The sequence below is a fragment of the Leptonychotes weddellii genome, chromosome 11 (genome assembly GCF_054177405.1).
Source record: "Leptonychotes weddellii isolate Sample4059 chromosome 11, ASM5417740v2, whole genome shotgun sequence".
Classification (NCBI taxonomy): domain Eukaryota; kingdom Metazoa; phylum Chordata; class Mammalia; order Carnivora; family Phocidae; genus Leptonychotes; species Leptonychotes weddellii.
In genome coordinates, this window is record NC_138379.1 from 1,727,732 (window position 1) to 1,748,667 (window position 20,936).

Sequence of the window (20,936 nt, forward strand, 5' to 3'; positions counted from 1 at the left end):
AAAAAAATAAATTAAAAAAAAAAGAAGATTCAAATGACTACAGTTAGAAATGAAAGAGAAAACTTTACAGCTGGTTTTACAGAAATAAGAAGGATTTAAATGAATGCTATAGAAATTTTATAATAATAAATTATACAACTTAGATAAAATGGACAATTTCCTAGAAAGCAAAAAACTACTAAAACTGACTAGGAATAGGTAGAAACTTTGAACAGACCTATAACAAATAAAGAGACAGAATTAGTAATCCAAACACTATCCACAGACAAAAGCCTGCAAGGCCCAGATGGCTTCACTGATAAATCCTACTGAAAAATTAAAGAATAAAAATTCTTTACAAACTCTTCCAGAAAGAAAGCAGAAGAGGAAGAGACAGTTCTGGACACAGTCTGCAAGGGTGACATTACCCTGCGACCAAACCAGAGAGAGATATAGCAAGAAAAGAGAACTGCAGAGCAGTAACTCTTACAAAAATAGATGCAAAATGCTCAACAAAACACCAGCAAATAAAATCTAGCACTCTACAGGAGGAATTATACACTAGGACCAAGTGGGATTTGTTCCAGGAATGCAAGGTTGGATTAACGTCTGAAAAATCAGTTAATCTAATGCACCAGGTCAATGAAATAAAGGGCAAAAACGACATGATTATCAATAGAAGAAAACAGACAGCAAAAGCATTTGGTAAAATTCAGTACCCTTCCATGATGATAGACCAACATTTAGGGTACTAGGAATAGAAAGGAACTTGCCCAGTCTGATAAAGGGCATTTAGTATAAAACCACAGCTATCATGGGACTTCATGATGAAAGACTGTCCTGATCAGTAACAGGACAAAGATGTCTGCTCCCACCACATCTATTCAACATTATATTGGGGGTTCTATCCAGGACAATTAGACAAGAAAAATAAAGGCATCCAGTTTGGAAAGAAAGAAGTAAAAGTATTTCTATTCACAGATGACATAATTTTTATATATAGAAAAATCTCAAGCAATCCACTAAAAACCTATGATAACTAGTAAACAAGTTCAGCAAGATTGCAAGATATATTCATATATAGAAACCAATTGTATTTCTACACACTTTCAATAAACAATCAGAAAATGAAATTAAGAAAAAAATTTCACGTACAATATCGAAAAAGAATAAAGCACAACAATGTAACTGTACTTACTGCCACAGATTCGTAAACTTAAGAATGGTTAAAATGGTAAATTTTGGTTTATATATACTTTACCACAATAAAGAAAGAAAAAAATACTTAGGAATAAATTGAACAAAAGAAATGCAAAACTTATACTCTGAAAACCACAAAATATTATTGAAAGAAAATATCTAAATAAATGAAAGACATCCCATGTTCATGAATTGGAAGACAATACTGTCCTGTCGGCAATAACCGCCCCCCCACACACACCGATCTACCAATTAAACGCAACACTCACCAGAATCCCAGCTGAATTCCTTACACAAACTGACACGCTGATTCTAAAATTCATATGGGAGTTCTAATGACCTAGAATAGCCAAAGCAATCTTGAAAAAGAATAAAGTTGGGGGATTCATACTTCCCGATTTCAAAACTTACTACAGAGTAACAGTGTTCAAAATGGTGTGGTTACTGGCATAAGACAAGATACAAGACATTTAGATCAATAGAATAGGATGAGAGTCGAAAAATAAAGCCTTCCAGCTATGGTCAATCGATTTTTGTCATGGGTGCCAAAAGTATTCAATGGGGAAAGAATTACATTGTGGACAAACGGTGCTATAACTATATGGAAAAAAAAGAAAAAGAATCTGGACCACTCCCTTACACCACATGCAAAAATTAACCCAAACTAGATCAAAGACCAAAATACAACAAAGCTCTTAGAAGAAAACATAGGGGTAAATCTTCATGACCCAAGGTTTGGCCATGTGTTTTAAGACATAACACCAAAAGCAGAAGCAACAAGAGAAAAAAGATATACTGGACTTTGTCAAAATTGAAACTTTGTGGTTCAAAGGACATTCTGAAGAAAACAAAAAGAAACCCCCAGAGGGGAGGAAATACTGGCAAATCACTTATCTGATAAGGAATGATGGCTAGAACAGATGAAGAACTCTCATAACTCAAAAACAAAAAGACAAATATTCTAATTTTTAGAAACGGATGAAGGAACCTGAACAGACATTTCTTCCAAAAACCAGATATATAAATAGTCAGTAAGCACACGGAAAGATGCTCGATGTTATCACTAGTCATAGGGCAATGCTAATCAACACCACAGCGAAATTCCACTTAACACACACGAAATTGGCTAAATAACAGGACAGGCAATAACAAGTGCTCACGCAGATACAGGGACACTGTAGTGTTCATACACGGTGAGGGAATGAAAAATGGCACACTCACTTTGGAAAACAGTTTTTGAGTTTCTTAAAACATTAGACATAGAGTTACCCTCTGACTCAGCATGCCTCTGCCACATATTTCCCCAAGAGAAAGGATATGGCCGCACGAAAACGTGTTCGCGAATGTTCACACCGGCATTATTCCTAACAGCCAACAGGTGGAAGCAGCCCAAATGCCTAGTAGCTGATGGATGGATTGAAAAAAACCTTGGTATGTCTGAAGAACAGAATATTACTTGGCTGTAAAGTGAAGTGAAGTAGTTTTATGTGCAACAGCATGCTGGCTGAATCCTGAAAACATGCCGCTCAGTGGAAGAAGCCGGTCACGAAAGACCACGTGTGGTATGACGTCATTTATGTAAAAGGCCCAGAACGGGCAAATCCATAGGGGCAGGAAGCCAATGAGTGGTTGCCTAGGGCTTAAGGGGATAGAAAGGGGGACTGGGACATGGTGTTCAAAGGGGGCTGGGTTTCCTCTGGGGGTGATGAGAAATGGCTTTGATGCTGCGGTGGCTGCACAACTCTGGGAATGTAGTGAGACCGCGGAATCGGACACTTCAAATGGCTGGTTCACGAATGAGAGCCTCATAGAGCTGTTACCGAGGAGACTATGGGCAAAAATGCTCAGGATCGAGGGTAGGACAAAGAGCTCTCAGACTCGACAGCAAAATACAATCCATATACAGGATACATTGGACTTCATTGAAATGAAAATATTTGCTCTGTGAAGGACCCGGTGAGGAGGAGGACGAGGACAACCCCAGACTGGGTGAGGACATGTATAAATGACATATCTGGCTTAGGACTAGTATCTAGAATAAGTACCGTCTTCTCACAACTCAAGAGTTAGAAACATTCCAATTGGCAAATGGGCAAACGATTGGAACATTTCAGCGAGTAAGAGATACAAGGGGCTGATGTGCGCATGAGAAGATGCTCAGCATCACCAGCCGTCAGGGGGATGCAAACTCGAATCCATGAGATACTGCTACACACCTATGAGAACAGGTGAAATGAAAACCAGGGTCCACACCAGACGCTGGCAGGGGCACGGAGAAACAGGGTCACCCCGACACTGCAGGAGGGGATGTGAAGTCCGTACAGCCATGGGGGAGAACGGGTTTGCCATTTCTAGAAGACGTACTCAGCAAGTACACCCCCGGGGCCTTATCCCGGAGAAACCACATCACGTTCACACAAAAACCTCTCCATGGATATTCATGTCAACTTTATCTGTGTATTACTCTTCTGGGGCCACTGTCATAAATTACTGCAAATTCAGCAGCTTAAAATGATGCAAATGGATTCTTTCGCAATTCCGAAGAGTTGTTCCAGAAGTTGGAAGTGAACATCCTGGACAGGTGTGATTCCTTGTGGAGGCTCTCAGGGGGGATCCATTTCCCTGCCTTCTCTTTCCTCTGGAAGCTGCCTGTTTCCCCTAGCTGGTGGTCCTGATTCACACGCACACCGCGTCTTCTCCCCCTGCTTCCTGTGATACGTCACTGTTCTCTCCTGTCGTCCAATCCCCCTCTGCCTCCCTCCTGCAAGGACATTTATGATGACACTGGACCCCAGGATAATCCAGGATCCCCCCTAGTCTCAATATCCTTAATTTAAGTGTGTATGTGGAGTCTCCTTCACCATATGAGGTGACAGTCCCCGGTTCTAGGAATCGGGACCTCAATGTTTTGGGGGCTGTTATTCAGCCTACCAGAATTTGTAGTAACTCCAAACTGGGAACCACACAGCTGTCCTCCAACCTGCGAGCAGTTAAACCAACTGGTGTGTCCACGCCACGGAATGCCACTCGGTGATACAAATGAACGAGCTACAGATAGTCTTGAGGGTTACGCTACATCAAAAAAGCCAACTGCAAACACTCAGGTGCTGTGTGATCCATTTATACGCCATTCTTGAAATGACAAAATTATGGCAGTGGAGAGCAGGTGAGTGGTGTCAAGGGATTGGGGGGGGGGGCAAGAGTGGGAGGGAAGTAGGTGTGGCTACAAAGAGGACACACCGGGGACCCCTGACACAGGATGGCCCGATTCTCAGCTGTCTCAATTTGGACTCTGGTTTCCAATGACGAGACCCCCAGGGCAACTGTGTAAAGGACATGTGGGATCTCTGTGGTCTCTCTTATGGTTGCATCTGAATGTCTAAAAACACAAAGTTTAATGTTTAAAAATGGGCCAAAGATCCGAATAGACATTTCACCAAAGAAGATACGTAACTGGCCAACAAGCACATGAAAAAATTTTGAGCATCATTCAGCACTAGGGAAGCACGAATCAAAGCTACAGCAAGATACCCACGTGGCTAGAATAAAGACAACAAGCGAAATAGTAATAAGGTTCCGGATAAACAGAAACTCTCACAGATTGTTGGTGGGAATGTAAAACGGTACATCCACTTCGGAAAACCGCCTAGCAATTCCTCAAGAAGGGAAACACGAAGTCACCATGGGAGCCGTCACTCTGCTGGTATGTATCTCCGCAGGACGAAGGGAAGTGCGCGCACACGGCTCATAACCACGCTTCGTACAATCGCCAGAAGGTGCGAACAACGCAAAGCAGTGCGGAAAAATCCCTCAACTGGTGAGTGGGTGAGCAAAAAATGGGGCTGTCCACACAATGAGTACTTACTTTTCAGCAATAAAAAGGAATGAAATACTTTTAGGTGCTATAATTTGGATGAGCCTCAGAAACATGCTTAAAGCAGCCAGGAAAACAAAGATTCCATTCTGTACGACTGTCTAGAACAGGCACATCCACAGCCTGCTGTGGCTGTAGGAGGGCTGGCTGGTGCCGGGCGCGGGGACAGGGGTGGACTCCACGTGGGCGCGGTGGGCCTTACGGGGGGGTGGGGGTCCAAACCCAGATCGTGGAGATGATGGCAGAAGTCAATAAGTCTCCTGGAATTACACTGAAAATGGGTGAGTCTTATGGTACATAAATTATACCTCCATTAAGTGGTGTTTTAAAAAACAAGTTAATAAAAAATGAAGCGTACAGAACTAATTTTCAAATGAGGGACATAACCACACTGAAAGGAGAGAGAAGAGGAAGAGCAGGAGAAAGGAGAAAGTCATTATTGCAAGCACTTTGAGACCACAGTGCTTGATTAAACAACCTTAATCTTTAGGAGGCGGAGAATTACAAACAAGCCAGCAGGTCTGATTTGACAGTGGCAAGGACAAAGTGACGAAGAAAACATGCTAGGTGCGTAGTGAGCAGCGAGTCTGTGTGCTGATGGGGCCGGGAGGCAGTCATCTCACTAGGGACGAAGCAGGCTTGCAGGTAAGGGACGCCCCGTGTGGACAGAGGAGAAGGAGGGACACGGGCGTGTCTGTGCGCACACGGGTATTTGCACGTGCACACCTTTGTGTGTGTTTCCTTAGCTCCGGGCACAGAAGGGCGGAGGAGAAAAGATGCCTAGTAGCAACAGGCACACCTAGTGCCCAGATTTTGGTTTCCAGTAATTTCACCCCCCGTTCAAAAGAACCAGAGCTCCTTGGAAAACTGGCGGACTCTGGGGCTGGAGCAGAGTGTGTATGAAATAAGGCTGAATCTTGTTTTACCAGAACATAAAGAAATGCTAAAAAACAAACAACCAGAAAAATGTGAGCATGTCACAAGGACACAGAAGCCAGCCAAATCTGGGACAATTTGATTAGCGAAATAATGAAGGACAGTAAGAATTATCATACAAAAATCCATGATCCCATGCATATAGATAATAAGTCAACAGAAGTAAATAAATGGGGGAGAAGGAAAGTTTTTCCCACAGTACAAAGTTGAGATATTTTCCCTTGGAATACCATTCTCACTGGACCGATTTTAGTGGAAGAGTGCTAGTGCTGGAAAAGCATCGTTTTGCAATCACCCTCATAAAGCCCAGTTCCAGAAAGCCTCTAAATCCAGAAGACATTTTTTTAATAAGCAACAGGATATGTTCATGGCTTTAGATTATTTCCCCCAGTTGCTTATCGGCTGCAAAGCAATGTAGAATGACTGACTCTTTGATGGGTGATTAAAGCTATATCACCAGTGAGGGGTGGGGAGCATCATGTGCCTCAGGGTGGGTCCCCCCAAGAAGGACACCCTGTCACTGATGGGACATTCCAGCTGGGAAGGCACAACGCAAATCCAACCACAAGGAAACATCCAGCAAAACCCCCAAGAAATGGCAGGACTGTCACCCTCAGAAACTTGAATGTCATTAGAGGCCGAGACCGGGCATGTTCCAGAGTAAAGACGGCCAGAGAGCTGGTCCCCTGGGCCCCCGGACTAGACACTGCCCCAGAGGGAGAAGTATGTGAAAGGTTTAGCCGTGTCCACTGGCAACATTGGGACGAGGACAGTTGAGGTGAAGGGACCGGATCCACGTCTGTGGGCGGAGGCTGTTCTGAAGTGTGCCGTTGCTTTAAAAGGGGGTCCCTTTATTTTTAGGAAATACCCAGCAAAAGGTTTAGGGGCAAAAGTCCATGGGGCATGTGACTTATGTGGCAATGGCTTAGCAACCAGCTACGTGATTGTACATATTGAAAGGGAGACGCACGGTAAAGGATGTGGGGACAAACTATTAACCATCAGCAAACTGCAGATTAAAGAGCATGTGAGTGTTTTAGATCTCATTCATATTCTTGCTGCTTTTCTGTAGCTCAAAATCATGTCCAAATAAACAGTTAAAAAACCCCCAAACCTCCAAAAGCTCTCAGGTGTCCTTTCAGCCTAGTGGTCTTCAACTGGGAGCAGTGCCCCCCCCGCCCAGGATGCTCAGCAATATCTAGAGACTTTCTGCTTGTCGGTGTCCCACGGTGCACACAGCAGCCCCTCTGCAAAGCCTGATCTGACCCCAAATGTCAGCAGGGCCGCCGGGGAGAAGCGCTGCTTCCCTCCTCTGCGTCCCCTCCATGGACAGCTGGCAGGGGTGCCAGGAAGGGGAGCCCCGCCTGTAGAAGGGCGAGGCCAGGCAGCACCCACTGATGGTTAATGCACCTGTTCCTGTGTTAAGGGCTGAACCAAGTCCCTGAGGCTCAGAGTTCGGAGGGCTCCGCCCCAGCATCTCCATATGTGATATTTGGAGAAGGAGCCTCGAAGGACGTTAGGTTCCAATGAAGCTGTGAGTGAGGCTCCTACTTCAATACAGCCGGTGTTTCTATCAAAGCAGGAAACATGGACAGAGAGAGATGCCAGGGATGCACAGATACCGAAGAAAGACTCTGTGAGGAGAGGCAAGAAGGTGGCCCTCCACCAGCCCAGGGCTGAGCAGCCCTGGCCACACCTTGATCCGGTCTTTCCACCTCCGGGACGGCGACAGAAACTTCTGTGGCTTAAGCCACGCAGTTATGCAGCCTCCAGCAAACTAATGCATCCCAGCAATTAGCACAGAGAAACGAAAGGACTTGTACGTGGGGTTCGAGGGAGGTTTCTGGAAGACTGGCCCAAACCCGAAGCAAAGGAGATTTCTGGCAGTGGGAAAGGTTGTGGCTCGTGCCCACCGTGGGGGATGAAGGGGAGACTGAAAATCTCAGGGCAGCCTTGGAGGGAGTCTCACCGTGTAGACTGAAGGGGAAAGGCAAGAAAGCAGGCGTGACACGAGGCCATGTGCTTGGACGGCAGTGACCAGCGCCTGTTACAGCCAGAGCATGGGGAGAACCAGAATAAACCCTAGACTATTCACTCGGGTCCCAGAGGGGAAGGTGACCAAGCAAACAAGGAACAAAGGACTCACCGAAGCCCACACATCATACCCAGCTGCAGAGTTCATGGTGTGAAGATTATAAAGCAATACAATTTTAAGAAACTGTAAAAGAAAGACCAGCCCCAAGATATGTGGTGTGAGGAGTCAGGTGGAGAGTGGACTGTTTGGCAGGGGAGGAGGCCAGAGGCACGCACAGGCCCAGGGTCCTCACTTGCTTGGTCAACACCACAGTCCTGGGCGTGGCCCTGCTAGGATCCCCATTTTGTGGGTCCAGAAAGTGAGGCCCAGAGAAGGCAGTAGCCGGCTCAGAGTCACACAGGAGAGAATCGCAGAGCTTCCTGGCTGTCAGGTTGTGCTCAGAACCACCCCACAAATCTGCCACTCGACCTCTAAAGACAAAATTGTAAAGGAACAAGGATTTAATTTTCCTGTTGCAGAATCTGGCAGAATTTGGTGTTAGATTTTTAAAACAGTAACAACAGCTAGGGAAGGTGGGACAGATCTGAACGATGCCATGAATGCACACGCGTGTGCGTGCTTGTGTGTGTGATCCGTCACAATGTAGGTTTTATCTGTGTATACAAATGAAAGTCTGTGTTTTGCAGATAGAGAATATATCTTAACTTAGGCCTGCGGAACATTTACAAAAGCAATGCTTTCATGTTTGTACTTGGACACAGAGAAAATCTTTACTGGAAAAATGCAACTATTTCAAAGGCCGTATCTTCTCCCTATAAGCCTGTTAAATTAGAAACTGCAACAGAGATAAAAAATGTTCTGCTTAAAAAGTGAGAAAACATTTCTTCAGATGAAAGAGAAAGTCAAAACATAAACACGATCAAGAAAGCAAAGACAAGGAACATATTTCACAGCAAGATCTACGCCTCAGCTAACCCTGCACCAGAGGAAAACATCTGACTTCTAAAACTTGCAGAAGAGAGACTTTAAATCAACCCACTCTTACTCTTCATTAAGTTTTTTAAAAAGTGAATTGATCTGAGAGAGGGAATGAATAGCTATAAAAGCCCAAGTTGGGGAAACAGAAAACAAAAAAGCAAAAAGGTAGTTGTTGAATAAGAAAGCAAGTATATAATAAAATAAGATAAACTGGATCAACCTCTCATGAGATTGGGGGTGGGGGGAGAGCAAAACCGTAAAAGCTGAAAGCTCAGGCAAGAAACAAAGGGCTGACCAAGCCAGAAGAACATAAAATCACTAGAAGTAACTTTGTTGCTACCAAATGGCAACATAATTGCAACCCTCGAAGATTAAATAGCAATGAATACATTACCCTGAGAGAGGCAGCACATTGATTTAGAACAAATTAGCATAAAGCAGACTAAAAAGAGATTAAAGATCTCCTTTAACACATGCACCAGCCCAGATGGTTTTACAACTCTGCTGTGCGGTTGAGCCTCAGAGAAGGTGATTCCAGCGTTCTTTTCAGGCTGTCCCCAGACACATCGGCGGGACTCCCTTTCCTCCCACACTGTATCTGCACACACATGCTGCCCGATTTCCTCCTCTTCCGAGCCCGAGGTGTGGGCCGTCACGGATGCACACAGGACACTCCCCTGAAGCTGAGCTCCACTCAGGGATGCTGGTGGTTTGCCACCTTTTGCTATCTAACAACTGCAGAAATCAGTCCCCTGACCATGGTCATTTTGCAAATGTGCAACGTGAGTGCAGAATACATTTCTGGAAGGGTGGAAGGGCATGTGCATCTTGAATTTTCATGCAAACTGCCTTGTGTGTCTCCACAGCGCCTGCATCCATGTATCCTCCCAGCATTCGTGGCTGAGCTTAGGCTTTCCAAGCACACGGCCCACAGGCGACTATCCGTCAGAGAAGTCAAGCCCCCATGGCTTTAATTTACATTTCTGTGATCCTAACTGAGGTTATCAGCATCTGTTCATCTGTAAGAAGCTCAGTATCTCCTTTTTCTACAACTGTATTTATATCTTTTATCCTTTTGTCTTCAGGACTTAGAGTTTCCCGACAGCCTGATGAAATTAGCCCTATGTGTATGATATGAACGGTGACTATTTTCCCCAGATTATCATTTAAAAAAATCATTTGGGTATTTTTTTTTTAATTTTTATTTATTTGAGACAGAGAGAGAGCACAAGCAGGGGAACAGGCAGAGGGAGAAGGAGGCTCCCCGCTGAGCAGGAAGCCCGATATGGGACTCGATCCCAGGACCCTGGGATCATGACCTGAGCCGAAGGCAGCCGTTTAACCGACTGAGCCACCCAGGTGCCCCCATTTGGGTATTTTTTGCTATGCAAAATATTTTTATGTTTTTTTTTTTCATCAGGGCATAATGGACATATAACAAACTACCCATGTTTAAAGTATACGATTTTGGTAACTTTGGACGCATGAAACCATTGGCACAATCAGGATCATGAGCATACCCCTCACCCCCCAGGTCTCTCTGTGGCCTTCTGGGCTCCCCCCAACCAGATCTCCATGCCCACACATCCCAGGACAGCCGCTCGGCCTGCCCTCATTCTAGACCAGTCTGCGATTCCAAGAGTTTCATACAAATAGAATAAGGCACTCTGAACTCTCTTTTTCCCTTTCCTTTTCTTTCTTTCTTTCCTCTTTTTAATTAATTAATTTATTTTTTGCCTGGCTTCTTTCACTCATCATAATTATTCTGTTATTTATCCAGGCTGTTTTGTGTGCTCGTGGCTCATTCTTTGCTACTTCTGAGTAGTGGTATATCATCGTGTGGGTATACCACGATTTAAAAAACATTTTGTCGGATGTTGATGGGCATTAGCAACGTTCCCAGTTTCCATGAAATGGCTATGTACAAATTCCATGAAACCATGCCAGTATGTGTGTCTGTTCTCATTCCTCCTGGACACATATTGAGGAATAGAATGGCTGGATGACACGGCAGGTGCGCATACAACATTTTCAGAAAGTCCCAGACTGATCTCCACAGCGGCACCATCTGCTGTCCCCCTGGGTGTGCATGAGGGCACACCCAGATGGTAGCATCTTCCCCGGGCCAGTCACCACACTTGGTAAAATGATCTTAATTTTAGCCAATACCGTAATTGTGTAGTAACAACTCATTTTATTTCATTTGACAGAGAGAGCACAAGCAGGGGATGGGGCAGGCAGAGGGAGAGTGAGAAGCAGGCTCCCCGTGAGCAGGGAGCCCGATGCGGGGCTCGATCCCAGGACCCCGGGATCATGACCTGAGCCGAAGACAGACGCTTAACCGACTGAGCCACCCAGGCGCCCCTCATTGTGGTTTTAATTTGCATCTCCCTAATAACTAATGATATCAAATATATTTTCTTGTGCTTATCCATTTCTCTCTCTTTTTAAAGATTTTATTCACTTATTTGAGAGAGGGAGTGAGCAAGAGAGCACAAGTGGGCATGGAGTGGGGGGGGGCAGAGGGAGAAGCAGGCTCCCTGTGGGACTGAATCCCAGGACCCTGGGATCATGACCCGAGCCAAAGGCAGATGCTTCACTGACTGAGCCACCCAGGCGCCCATTTCTCTTCTTTGATGAGTGTCTGTTTAAACCTTTTGCCTGTTTTTGTTTTTGTCTTAGTACTCAGCCATAAGCATCCCTCTCATATTCTGGACACAAATCCTTTATCAGATGGATGATTTGAAAATATTTTCTCCCCGTCTGGGCTTTATCTTTTCATCCTCTTAATACCGTCTTTCAAAGAGAGGTTTTTAATTTTGAAAAGTCCAAATGGTTGGTTCTTATCACATCTCATGCTGCTGGTGTCATGTTCGAGAAGCTTAGCTCTCAAAGTCACAGAGATTTTCTCCTGCATCTTCTTCTGTGACTTTTAGGCTTCTATTTCCGTGATAAATTTTGAGCTGATTCTTGTGTATGATGTAAGACGTAGCTCCAAGTTCACTGTCTGGCAGACGGATGCTCTAGCTGTTCCCGTGCTATTTGTTGAAACTGCTATCCTTTCTCCTTTCTGTGCCTCGGTCAGAAGTCACCTGTCCCTACGCGTGTAGGTCTATCTGGACTCTGTTTATCATTCTATTCACTTATCTCTATGCTCATGCTAGTCCTCCAACTTTGTTCATTTTTAAAATTTTGTTTGGGAACTTCAGGGTCACTTCCATGCAAATTTCAGAACCAGCTCATTAGTTTCCACAAAATGCCCATGGGGTTCTGATGGCCAGCACTTTGAGTTCAGAGATGAATGTTGAGGCTGGTGGTCCGGGAGCACGGCGCACCTCTCCCCGGACCTGGGGATTCTGTGACGCCTCCCTACAATGTTTTATGTTCATATCTTTTGTCAGATTGCCCTCTGAGTATTTCATGTTTTTAATGTTACAGTAAGTGGTATTTTTAAAATAATTTTAGAGAGAGTGAGCATAAACGGAGGGGTAGCAACAGAGGGAGAGGGAGAAGCAGGCTCCCCGCTGAACAGGGTATTTCCAAAATTTCGATGTCAGATTATTTGTTGCCAGAACATCGAGGTAGAATTGATGTTTGCGTGTGGCCCTGGCTCCACTCACACGCTCGTTCCGTGGTCATCTTGCCCATGCGCCAGGGAACCACGCCACCTGCCAACGGAGAGGGCTTTACCTCTTCCTCTCCAACCTGGACGTCTGCAATGTCTTTTTCTCAACTGTTCCACTGGCTAGAACCTCCAGGTTCATGCAGACTGGAAGTGATAAGAGCAGTGTGTCCTTGTCCCTGTTGTATCCCTGATCTTAGGGGAAGAGTAGCCCATCTTTCTTCATGAAGCATCCTAGCTGAAGTTTATGTGTTGATAGGCTTACTGCACGGAGCAAGCTCCTTAATATTTTCTACCCGTGGAGAGCTCTTGCAACGAAAGGCTGACCCGGACCCCGGTGCCAGTGCCAGGAGGGGGCCCAGGTCAGACAGACCTGGAGTCACAGAAGCCCTGCTCTGGTCCCCTGTGGTCAGTGCTGGGCCTCGTCCTCGGGGTCCCCAGGGACAGTCCCCAGAGGAAGCAGGGGCACATTACAGACATGCTCCTGGGCCTCCCCGCAGGCCTTGTGACTCAGAACCTCCGGGGGCAGCCTCTGAAATTCACCTGCTGGTTCGAGGGAGCCCCAGGCAGTTCCAACCGGGAGCGTCATGGCCTGGCCCTCTGCCGGCAGGGAGCTCACGGCCTCCCTTGATGGGGACACTCTCTCTGTCACCAACACGAGGACTTTTGTTTCCAGCAATAACCTGATGCCGTCAAAACCCTCTCTCAACAGACTCCCGAACAAGCTCGCCAAAATGACAAATGTTTTCTACGGGCTCGGCCGAGGGCATCCCTCAGGGCCACCGTGCAGACCACGCGCGTGGGTGGTCCCGGGCATCCGCTCACCTGAGGAGCCACGGTGTGGACTGAACGAAGAGCCGGGCGGGGGACCAGCGTGAGGCCAGAAGTGGGGACTAAGACTCCACCTGCGCACCTGGGCCTCCAGCAAGGCCGAACAAACAGAGAGCAGACTCGAATCACAGAAACAGTGCAAAGCGGGAACCAAGCCGTCGACCCAGGGACAAGGAACACACTGCTCTTATCAGGTGGGGCAAACACCGAGGAGAGAGAAAACCAATCTGTGTTGGCCTTGTCTGTGGACTACAGGTGAAGTCTCCTCTTGCTGCGTGGGGACGGGCTTGTTCTCACGAGAGATCGGGCCTGTATTGACACCACGTGGTTGTCTTGAAGATCCCACACCACAAACGTTCTGAAGGGGTTCACTGCATCACCCCTCCAAGGGACAACGTCTCCAGGCAACATCCCCTCAACAGGGCCCACAGGAGCCCCAAATAAAGATCCCCACTGACCACAGGGAAACCAGCCTTCATGGGAAGGAGTTGCCGAAGCCACCGTGAACAGAGGTAGACTCTCCAAGAACCATGGACGATGACGCCATGGCATGGATGATGACATTAGCACATTCAAGTGACTGATTAATTCCAAGTTGTACATTATGAGGAAGAGACAAGCTGCGAAGACTGAGCAAATCAGGCCCTCACACAAGGATGCACGGAAATGGAAAAAGTGAGAGGTCCTTGAAATTAAAACCCCAGCAGGTGGACTAACCAGTGGGTCAGACAGGTCGGAACAGTCAGCAAACTGAGAAGCTGCTGCCAAGAAGGCAGCTGGGAGGTGGAGCAGGAAAATATGAGAGACAGTCAAGGAGGACAGACCGAGATGGCTGAGTCAGTTTCCAGGGCAGATCAGAGCCATTAGGGGAGGCGATAATTTCTGACAGGTCTGTGCTAATGTCCACACTGGATGAAAGACATGAACCCTCAGATTCAGGGATCACAGAGGACGGCGGGACAGAGAGCTACCCCCCACCTTGCTCCACTGGAGTGATACGCCCTGGCACCGGAGTCCAAGGGAAGGCACCGGGAGCCCCCAGAGGGGGACAGGCCACCTCCTCAGGGTGGCCAAGGAGCTGGACAACACGCAGAAACTGGGCCCTGCAGCACATCTGCTGAGCGTTTGGAGGGAATACGTATCTCAACCCGTCACCTCTTCCTCAACTAGACTGTCACCCAACAGCAAGGGCAAAATACGACGATGTCAGACAAACAAAAACCGAGTTGACCGATGACAGACCTTCCCTGAAGGGACCGCGTAGGACCTTCAGGAAGAAGGACATTAAACCCAAACTCTGAAGCAGAAACCCAGCAAATCTCTTGGTAAATGTAAGCAAGGCTCGACTCTATACAAGTGACTGATCCAGAGGATGGTTTAAAAAGGTCAACCCCAAACACAGGGCGATGGCAACATGGGTAAGGGGCACAGGGTGGGATCTGGGGCGGTGGCCCGGAGATGGCTGCCAGCCGAGGGGAGGGAGAGAGGCGAGGCCTGGCGGGTGTGGCCGGGGGCACAGCGCCAGCTCTAGATGGTGCCCCACAAATTAGGCTCATGAGCGCCGGGCTCTTCTGTGAACCGTGAGCAGGAACAGCAAGCCCCCCTGCGGGCCGGGCTCCTGAACGCAGACCCCAGTGACCAGAACAAGGTGAGCAGCAGGGCGCTGGAACCTGCAGAAGGATGGGAGCCTGGAGGGCAGGGCTCCTGATGTCCACCCCTGCCTGCTGCCACCACAGGTCCTCCTGCGGCCAGTGAGGGCCTTTTCCATGAACACAGGAGATCTGCCCGGGCTCTCGAGGCCATGAATGTGGGTGGGCAGCCCTTCCGAGGACCCTAGGTGTCACAGGACAGAAGCCCAGAGACGCCGTGGGCTCCAGACATGGAGAGAAACCACGGAGGTGGGGGGCCGTGCACAGGCCAGCGCCGGGAAGGGGAGGGCACCTGCCTCACATGCCCCTTGGCACACCTGAATCGCGCACGCGGGCCAGGCTCCGGTGCAAGGCCTGGATCCGGCCAGGGGTGGAATTCATCCCGGCTGCTCGCGTCCTGCTGTGTCAGGGCCGGGACTGCGGGCCATCCCAGTGACGGCATCTGCCCGGGATGAGGCCCCTCCTCCCCCGCCAGGGCCCTGGAGAGCCTCAGCCACCACCCCCAGGCTGGGGCCACGCGGGGCCCCCTGGGGCCAGGCCAACAGCTCAGGCTCCGGCAACGCCGCAGCCCCAGGCTGGGCTGACTTATCATGTCCGCGGGAAAGCAAAACTCCTCCATGCAAAAGCATTCCACAAAGGAAGCCTGACTTCCCTGCTCTCCTGCCTCATTACCATTCCGCAGGCATCCCCAGGCACTTAATAACAGCAAACAGTCTGAATGCAGCTCCCCGCATTCAGCAAACAGCAGAGATGCTTCTCCCCAGGCCCAACCTGCCCATTAGCATTTGCGGAGAGCCCCCATCTGCATCGCGACAATGGTCCTGCCCCTGGATCCGGAGTTGGGGGGGGGTGGGCATTTGTTGGCACAATTGTCCCTTGTGCCCACTCCAGGGGGCGGGCGGGGCGCGCATCCCGGGGGCTCACCAGCGAAGTGGCCAGATTCAGGCCAGAGCGGAATCCCGACCGCACGGGATGGGGCCGCGGTGGCCCAGTGCCCAGCGGGGTGGGCGCCCTGGCCTGGTCCACAGGCAGCCCCGAGGCACAGGGAGCGGCCGCAGCCCCTTTCCGGAACACTTTCCGCCCTGCTGCCAGGGGACTGGGACCACATGCAGGGGGATGCATCAGGGGTCAGCCGCCTGAGAACCAAGCACTTGGCGGGCTGGGCGCCCATAAGCACAAAGCGTCAGGAACAATGTGAGCCTGTCCCTCTTTGACACAGTCGAGACAGTGACACTGTCCCTACAGCGGCCAGTAAGCTGGCACGCTCTTGTGGGTGCCGGGAAGATGTCCCAGAAAGGAGAGACAGACACAGAAGTGCTGGAAGAACAAAGACCCATGGCGTCGAGGACGGGGACGAGTGTGGGTGCACAGAGCTGGCTCTGGATGCCCCGTCCATGCTCTGCCAGGAACGGGGGGGCCGACACGCATGGGCCGCCTCCGTTCTGCCAGACACGGGGCGCCAGCCACTCGGCACGGCCGAGGCGGGGCCTGGCACCCAGCCCCCCAGAGCATGGAACAGAGCAAGGGGAAGGGTCCCTCCAGGGTGGGGTCCCGCCTCCTCAGAGGGACGTGCTTTTGCGCCGTGGTGGGGAGGGCAGGACGTTGCCGGGCAGACGCCAGGTCAGCGGGAGCCGAGTGCCTGTCCCCGTCCCCACACCCTCGCCCGGGGCGAAGGCTTCTCACCAGAGCTGTCACAGTTCTCCATGGAGAAGTGGTCCGGCCTCCGCGCCTCTGAGACAGGCTCGCACGTGATGTGGGGGACCGTGAGCATCTTCTCTCCGGGATTCACCCCGTTGTCCTTGTCCAGCTTGAACTTCTTTCTCTTTACCTAAAACGACAAGCAGTAAGCCGGCAGTTCCCGGGCGTCTGCTAGCCCCAGAACCCTCTGGCAGCCCCCGCTGGGCACCTGCCAGGGAACCAGGCCTCAGGGGCCAAGCGCAGCCCGGTGGCATGCAGACGGGGAGGGCCGCGGCACTGTGGGGCTGCCGGGGGTCCCGCGGGGGGCTCGGCACGGGCGCTGCCCGGAGCTCGGGCGGAGGGGTGGGCAGGCAGGTAGCCGGCAAACAGGTAAACATCCCAGAGTGCACCGGGGCACGTGCCGACAAGGGCCGCCAGGAGGGACGGTGTGTGGTAGGGGCGGCCCGGCGGCCAGCCCGGGGCCAGCAAAGGCCTCTCTGAGGCGGCAACGTGGAGGCGATGGGGAGTCTGGGAGGGTGTTCGGCACAGGGAACAGAGGGTGCAGGGGCTCTGGGGGCAACGGGCTCCCGGGAGAGCTGGGCGCCCCCAAGCAGGTGTGGACATGGGCGCCACCCTCATTCACCACACCAGCCAGTCACGACATCCTTGCCCAAAGCCTGCCCAAACCCCCTGCCCCACGACCTTAAGGCCCTCTTTCTGGAGCCGGGGTGCCACCTCTGCCCCGACTGACACCCACCGTGCCCAGCACAGAGAGCCTGACATCAGGGCCCTCTCGAAAGCCTTCTCTCCCACCGCCGGCCAGAACCCGGCCGATCCTGCACCCTGGGGCTCCTCCTCTGGGCCCCCCACGGCCCTGGCCTTGCAGCACCAGTACCACATGCCACGGAGCCATGGGGATCCGGGGGCGGCGGTGCCCGGCACACCCGTCTCCCCCCCACCCCGGGGCCAGAGTGGTGTTGCTGCCCTGATGGGAGCTCAGCTGACCCCAGGGTCAAACCCTGGCCAGGAGCCATGGCCCCCAAGGCCTCCCCACCCACTAACGAGGGACCCTGTCCGGGCGGCAGGTGGGGGCTGTTACCATGACAGACTTCTTGGGCTTGGGGCTGGGGGACAGCAGCACATGGCTCCGAGCGGGCTTGCGCACGTAGATCTTCCAGGTGGAGGACTCGGGGTTCTCGGCCGCGTAGCATCTCCAGGCCGTCTGAACCAGCACAAGGGAGAGGCGGTCAGCTGCCGAGCTGCCCAACGGCCTCCCACAGGAGCTGCAGCTCCCCGATCCTGCCCACACCCCGTCCTGCAGGCAGCCCCCACCTCCCAGGGCCGTCCCTGCACCAGGCAGCCCACAGCCCCACACACTGGCTGGGACTCGCAGCTCGACACCACAGAGGCTTTGTCTGTGACCCCAGCGCACTTGCCACCACCTCCCCAGCCTGGTCCCTTCGCAGATGCAAAGACACCTGTCGGCTGCCTCTCCTGGGCCACGCACGGCGGGTGTAGGGACAGGCACAAAAACAGGACGCCCTGGGCCTGCGGGCACCAGGCAGGAGGGGTGGCGGAGCAAGGCCCCTCCCAGAGGCCCAAATGTGGGGTCCCAGTGCCTGGGCACCGTCTGCAGTCATGGGGAGTCTCTGGACATCACGCAGGTGAGGAGGGCCTTGGGCCCACATTCTAGAAAGATGCCTGTGGTGGCCACCATGCAGGGATGACCCGGAGGAGGGGACGCCACCGCAGGGGATCCGAGGGGCGGACACACCGCGTCTGGGTGGACAGTGAGGGACAGGAGGGGTGCCAGGAGCCTCAGATGGGAACGCATCCTGGGGGTCTTGTCGTTGCTGGCCGCGGGGCTGCAGGGTTCCCGGGTGGCTGTGACACCACCTGCAATGGGGACCTGGGCAAACATGGCAGCCCTCATGCCGCCCACGAGAAAGGCCACAGGCCTGGCCCCTCCGAGGCCCACGCGCCACCTCCACGTCCCACCTTCCCCAGTGGCGGGCACGTGTCCTGCCCACGAATGTATCACCAGCCACTGCGTACTTCCCGCCTCCCCGGGGCCCCCATCCTCCAGCGGCAGGCATGTCTGCACCCCCTTGAATGCACCACCCGAGCGCGGACTTCACGGGGGGGTCGCCCCCAAGGCACAAGGCTCAGCAAGGAATCCGCAGCAACCCCCTCCCACCGGCAGTCTGCCCACAGCGGCCTGGGCTGGTTTTACGGCCTGATTTATGGTCTCCCCGAAAGGAGAAGGCTGTGGGGCCATAAAACCAGGCCTGAGGGGGCCCAGCCCCTCGGCTTTATGGCCCCTGCTATTTCCTTCCCGTTCAGGTACTCGGTCCAGGCACCAGACGGTGGGTTCCGGAAGGGCTTCAGAGGGACAAGGGGGAGCCCGGGGCTGAACTGTAGCTCCCAGGCGGAGCCGTGCCTAATGGCTGGCATTCCCCACGGGGTCCTGCCCAGGGCAGAGGGTGCAGGCGACAAGGCCATGGGGGTGACCCCAGGCCATCCCCGGGAGACATCCAGTGCTGGGTACAGCTGCCCCACTGGGCAGAGAGTCCCACATCCACAGCTGGACACGGACCACGCCTGTGCCCTGGGCCTGCTCATCCCCACTTCTCCGCCCCCAGGCCGTCTGGGACCCGGTTTTCAAATACGGTTTTCTGCCTGAGTCTGTGTTTACGTTAAAAGGACCAGCCATCCTCTGGTGTGTTCCCAGAGCCCTGGGTCACAGAGCAGAGCTGAGTGTCTGGGGGCTCAGGGCGCCGACTTCCCCCACTGTTCTTAGGCTCTGTCTCCTCCAGCGCCCAGCAACCCTGGGGTCCCCATCGGGCACTGAGGGGCCCCGGAATCCAGGGTGGGGCCATGCCACTGGCTCTCTAGTCCCACTGCTGTCACTGGGGAGTCCGAGCCTGTGGGGTGCCGGGGATACCCAGAAGGTGCCCAGAGTGCACGAGCAGGGCCCCAGCCCCCCCGGGGGAAGGCCATACTGGGACTCTTCCCTTTTCCCTCCCAGACCTGCTCCAGTGCAGAGCTGGTGGGCAGGGGGCGGGTGGCCATGGAAGGAGGACGAGGAGCAAGACGCCAAGGCTGGTCGCTGTGGCTGGGAGGGGAGAGGCCCACGGAAAGACCCCCCAGGTCTGTGGCACAACCTTGTCCCCTGGCCTGCCCCGCAGGACACGACCTTCTGCAAGACCCTCCAGGGAGGGAGCTGGGCGCCCTGTTCCCGTGTCCACTCTGTCAGCACGGCCCACGTTTCCCAGAAGGCATGGCAGTGGGTGCGGGTCTGCACCTCTGCTCCAGAGGGACCCGCATGGAACATCATGGCCAAAAGCAGTTCTGGAATCTCTGAACGGACACCAGCTGGTGTTCACCCACAGACGCGAGGCCGGATGTGACAATGGCGGGCGCCATCACCTGGATGAGCGAGGCTGCCGCCGGGATCTGCCTGTTGAAGTGCTTCTGTCTCTGCTTCTGCTGGACCTTCAGGGCAAAGCCGGAGCCGAGAATCCCCTGGGAAGGAGCAGAAACCAGGGCTTGTGTCCACACGGGCAGCCACCGCCTGGCCTGGCCTGGGGGACAGGACGGGTGCCGGGGGGACAGGACGGGTGCCGGGGGGACAGGACGGGTGCCGGGGGGACAGGACGGGTGCTGGGGGGACAGGGTGGGTGCCGGGTCGCCGGCTCAGGCAGAAGGTAGCCCCCTGTGAGAGGGTCTGTGGCTGTGTCCCTGGGATTGCCAATGGGATGGACGTGAGCAGCTTGTCAGGGAGGGAGCTCCCCATCTGCAGAGGGGATCAATCGTACACACACGCAGACACACACACACGTGCACACCCTGCGTACACTTACATGACACACAACACGTGTGTGACACACACGAATCCATACATGTGTCTGTAGTGAGTGACGTGTCACATACGCCCACACCCTACACGGATACATGGACACACGTACCCACGTGCACACATGGGGAACTAGAAGGCGTAACCCTCACGGTCCATGATTTCTGGGGAGGGCACAGGTCAAGACCCAGCCCAGGTCTCAGCAGGTGCGCAGACTCTGCCTCCGCCACCATGGGGCAGCTGCGGCTGGGGCCTCCCTGCGACCCCTCGGGGTGCATCCCCCGGCCCGCACCCCACTG

The 20,936-nt window shown here is 52.3% G+C and overlaps 1 protein-coding gene across 1 annotated transcript in view; it reads right to left on the reverse strand.

Moving 5' to 3' along the window:
* Window positions 1–20,936, reverse strand: part of KCNQ1 (potassium voltage-gated channel subfamily Q member 1) — a gene marked incomplete at its 5' end in the record, with an annotated part of 256,765 nt that overhangs the window by 206,335 nt on the left and 29,494 nt on the right. The window contains 3 exons of the mRNA XM_081798456.1: window positions 16,788–16,932; window positions 17,881–18,003; window positions 20,211–20,306. Coding sequence (XP_081654582.1) covers window positions 16,788–16,932; window positions 17,881–18,003; window positions 20,211–20,306 — 364 coding nt within the window. The remainder of the gene's footprint in view (window positions 1–16,787; window positions 16,933–17,880; window positions 18,004–20,210; window positions 20,307–20,936) is intronic.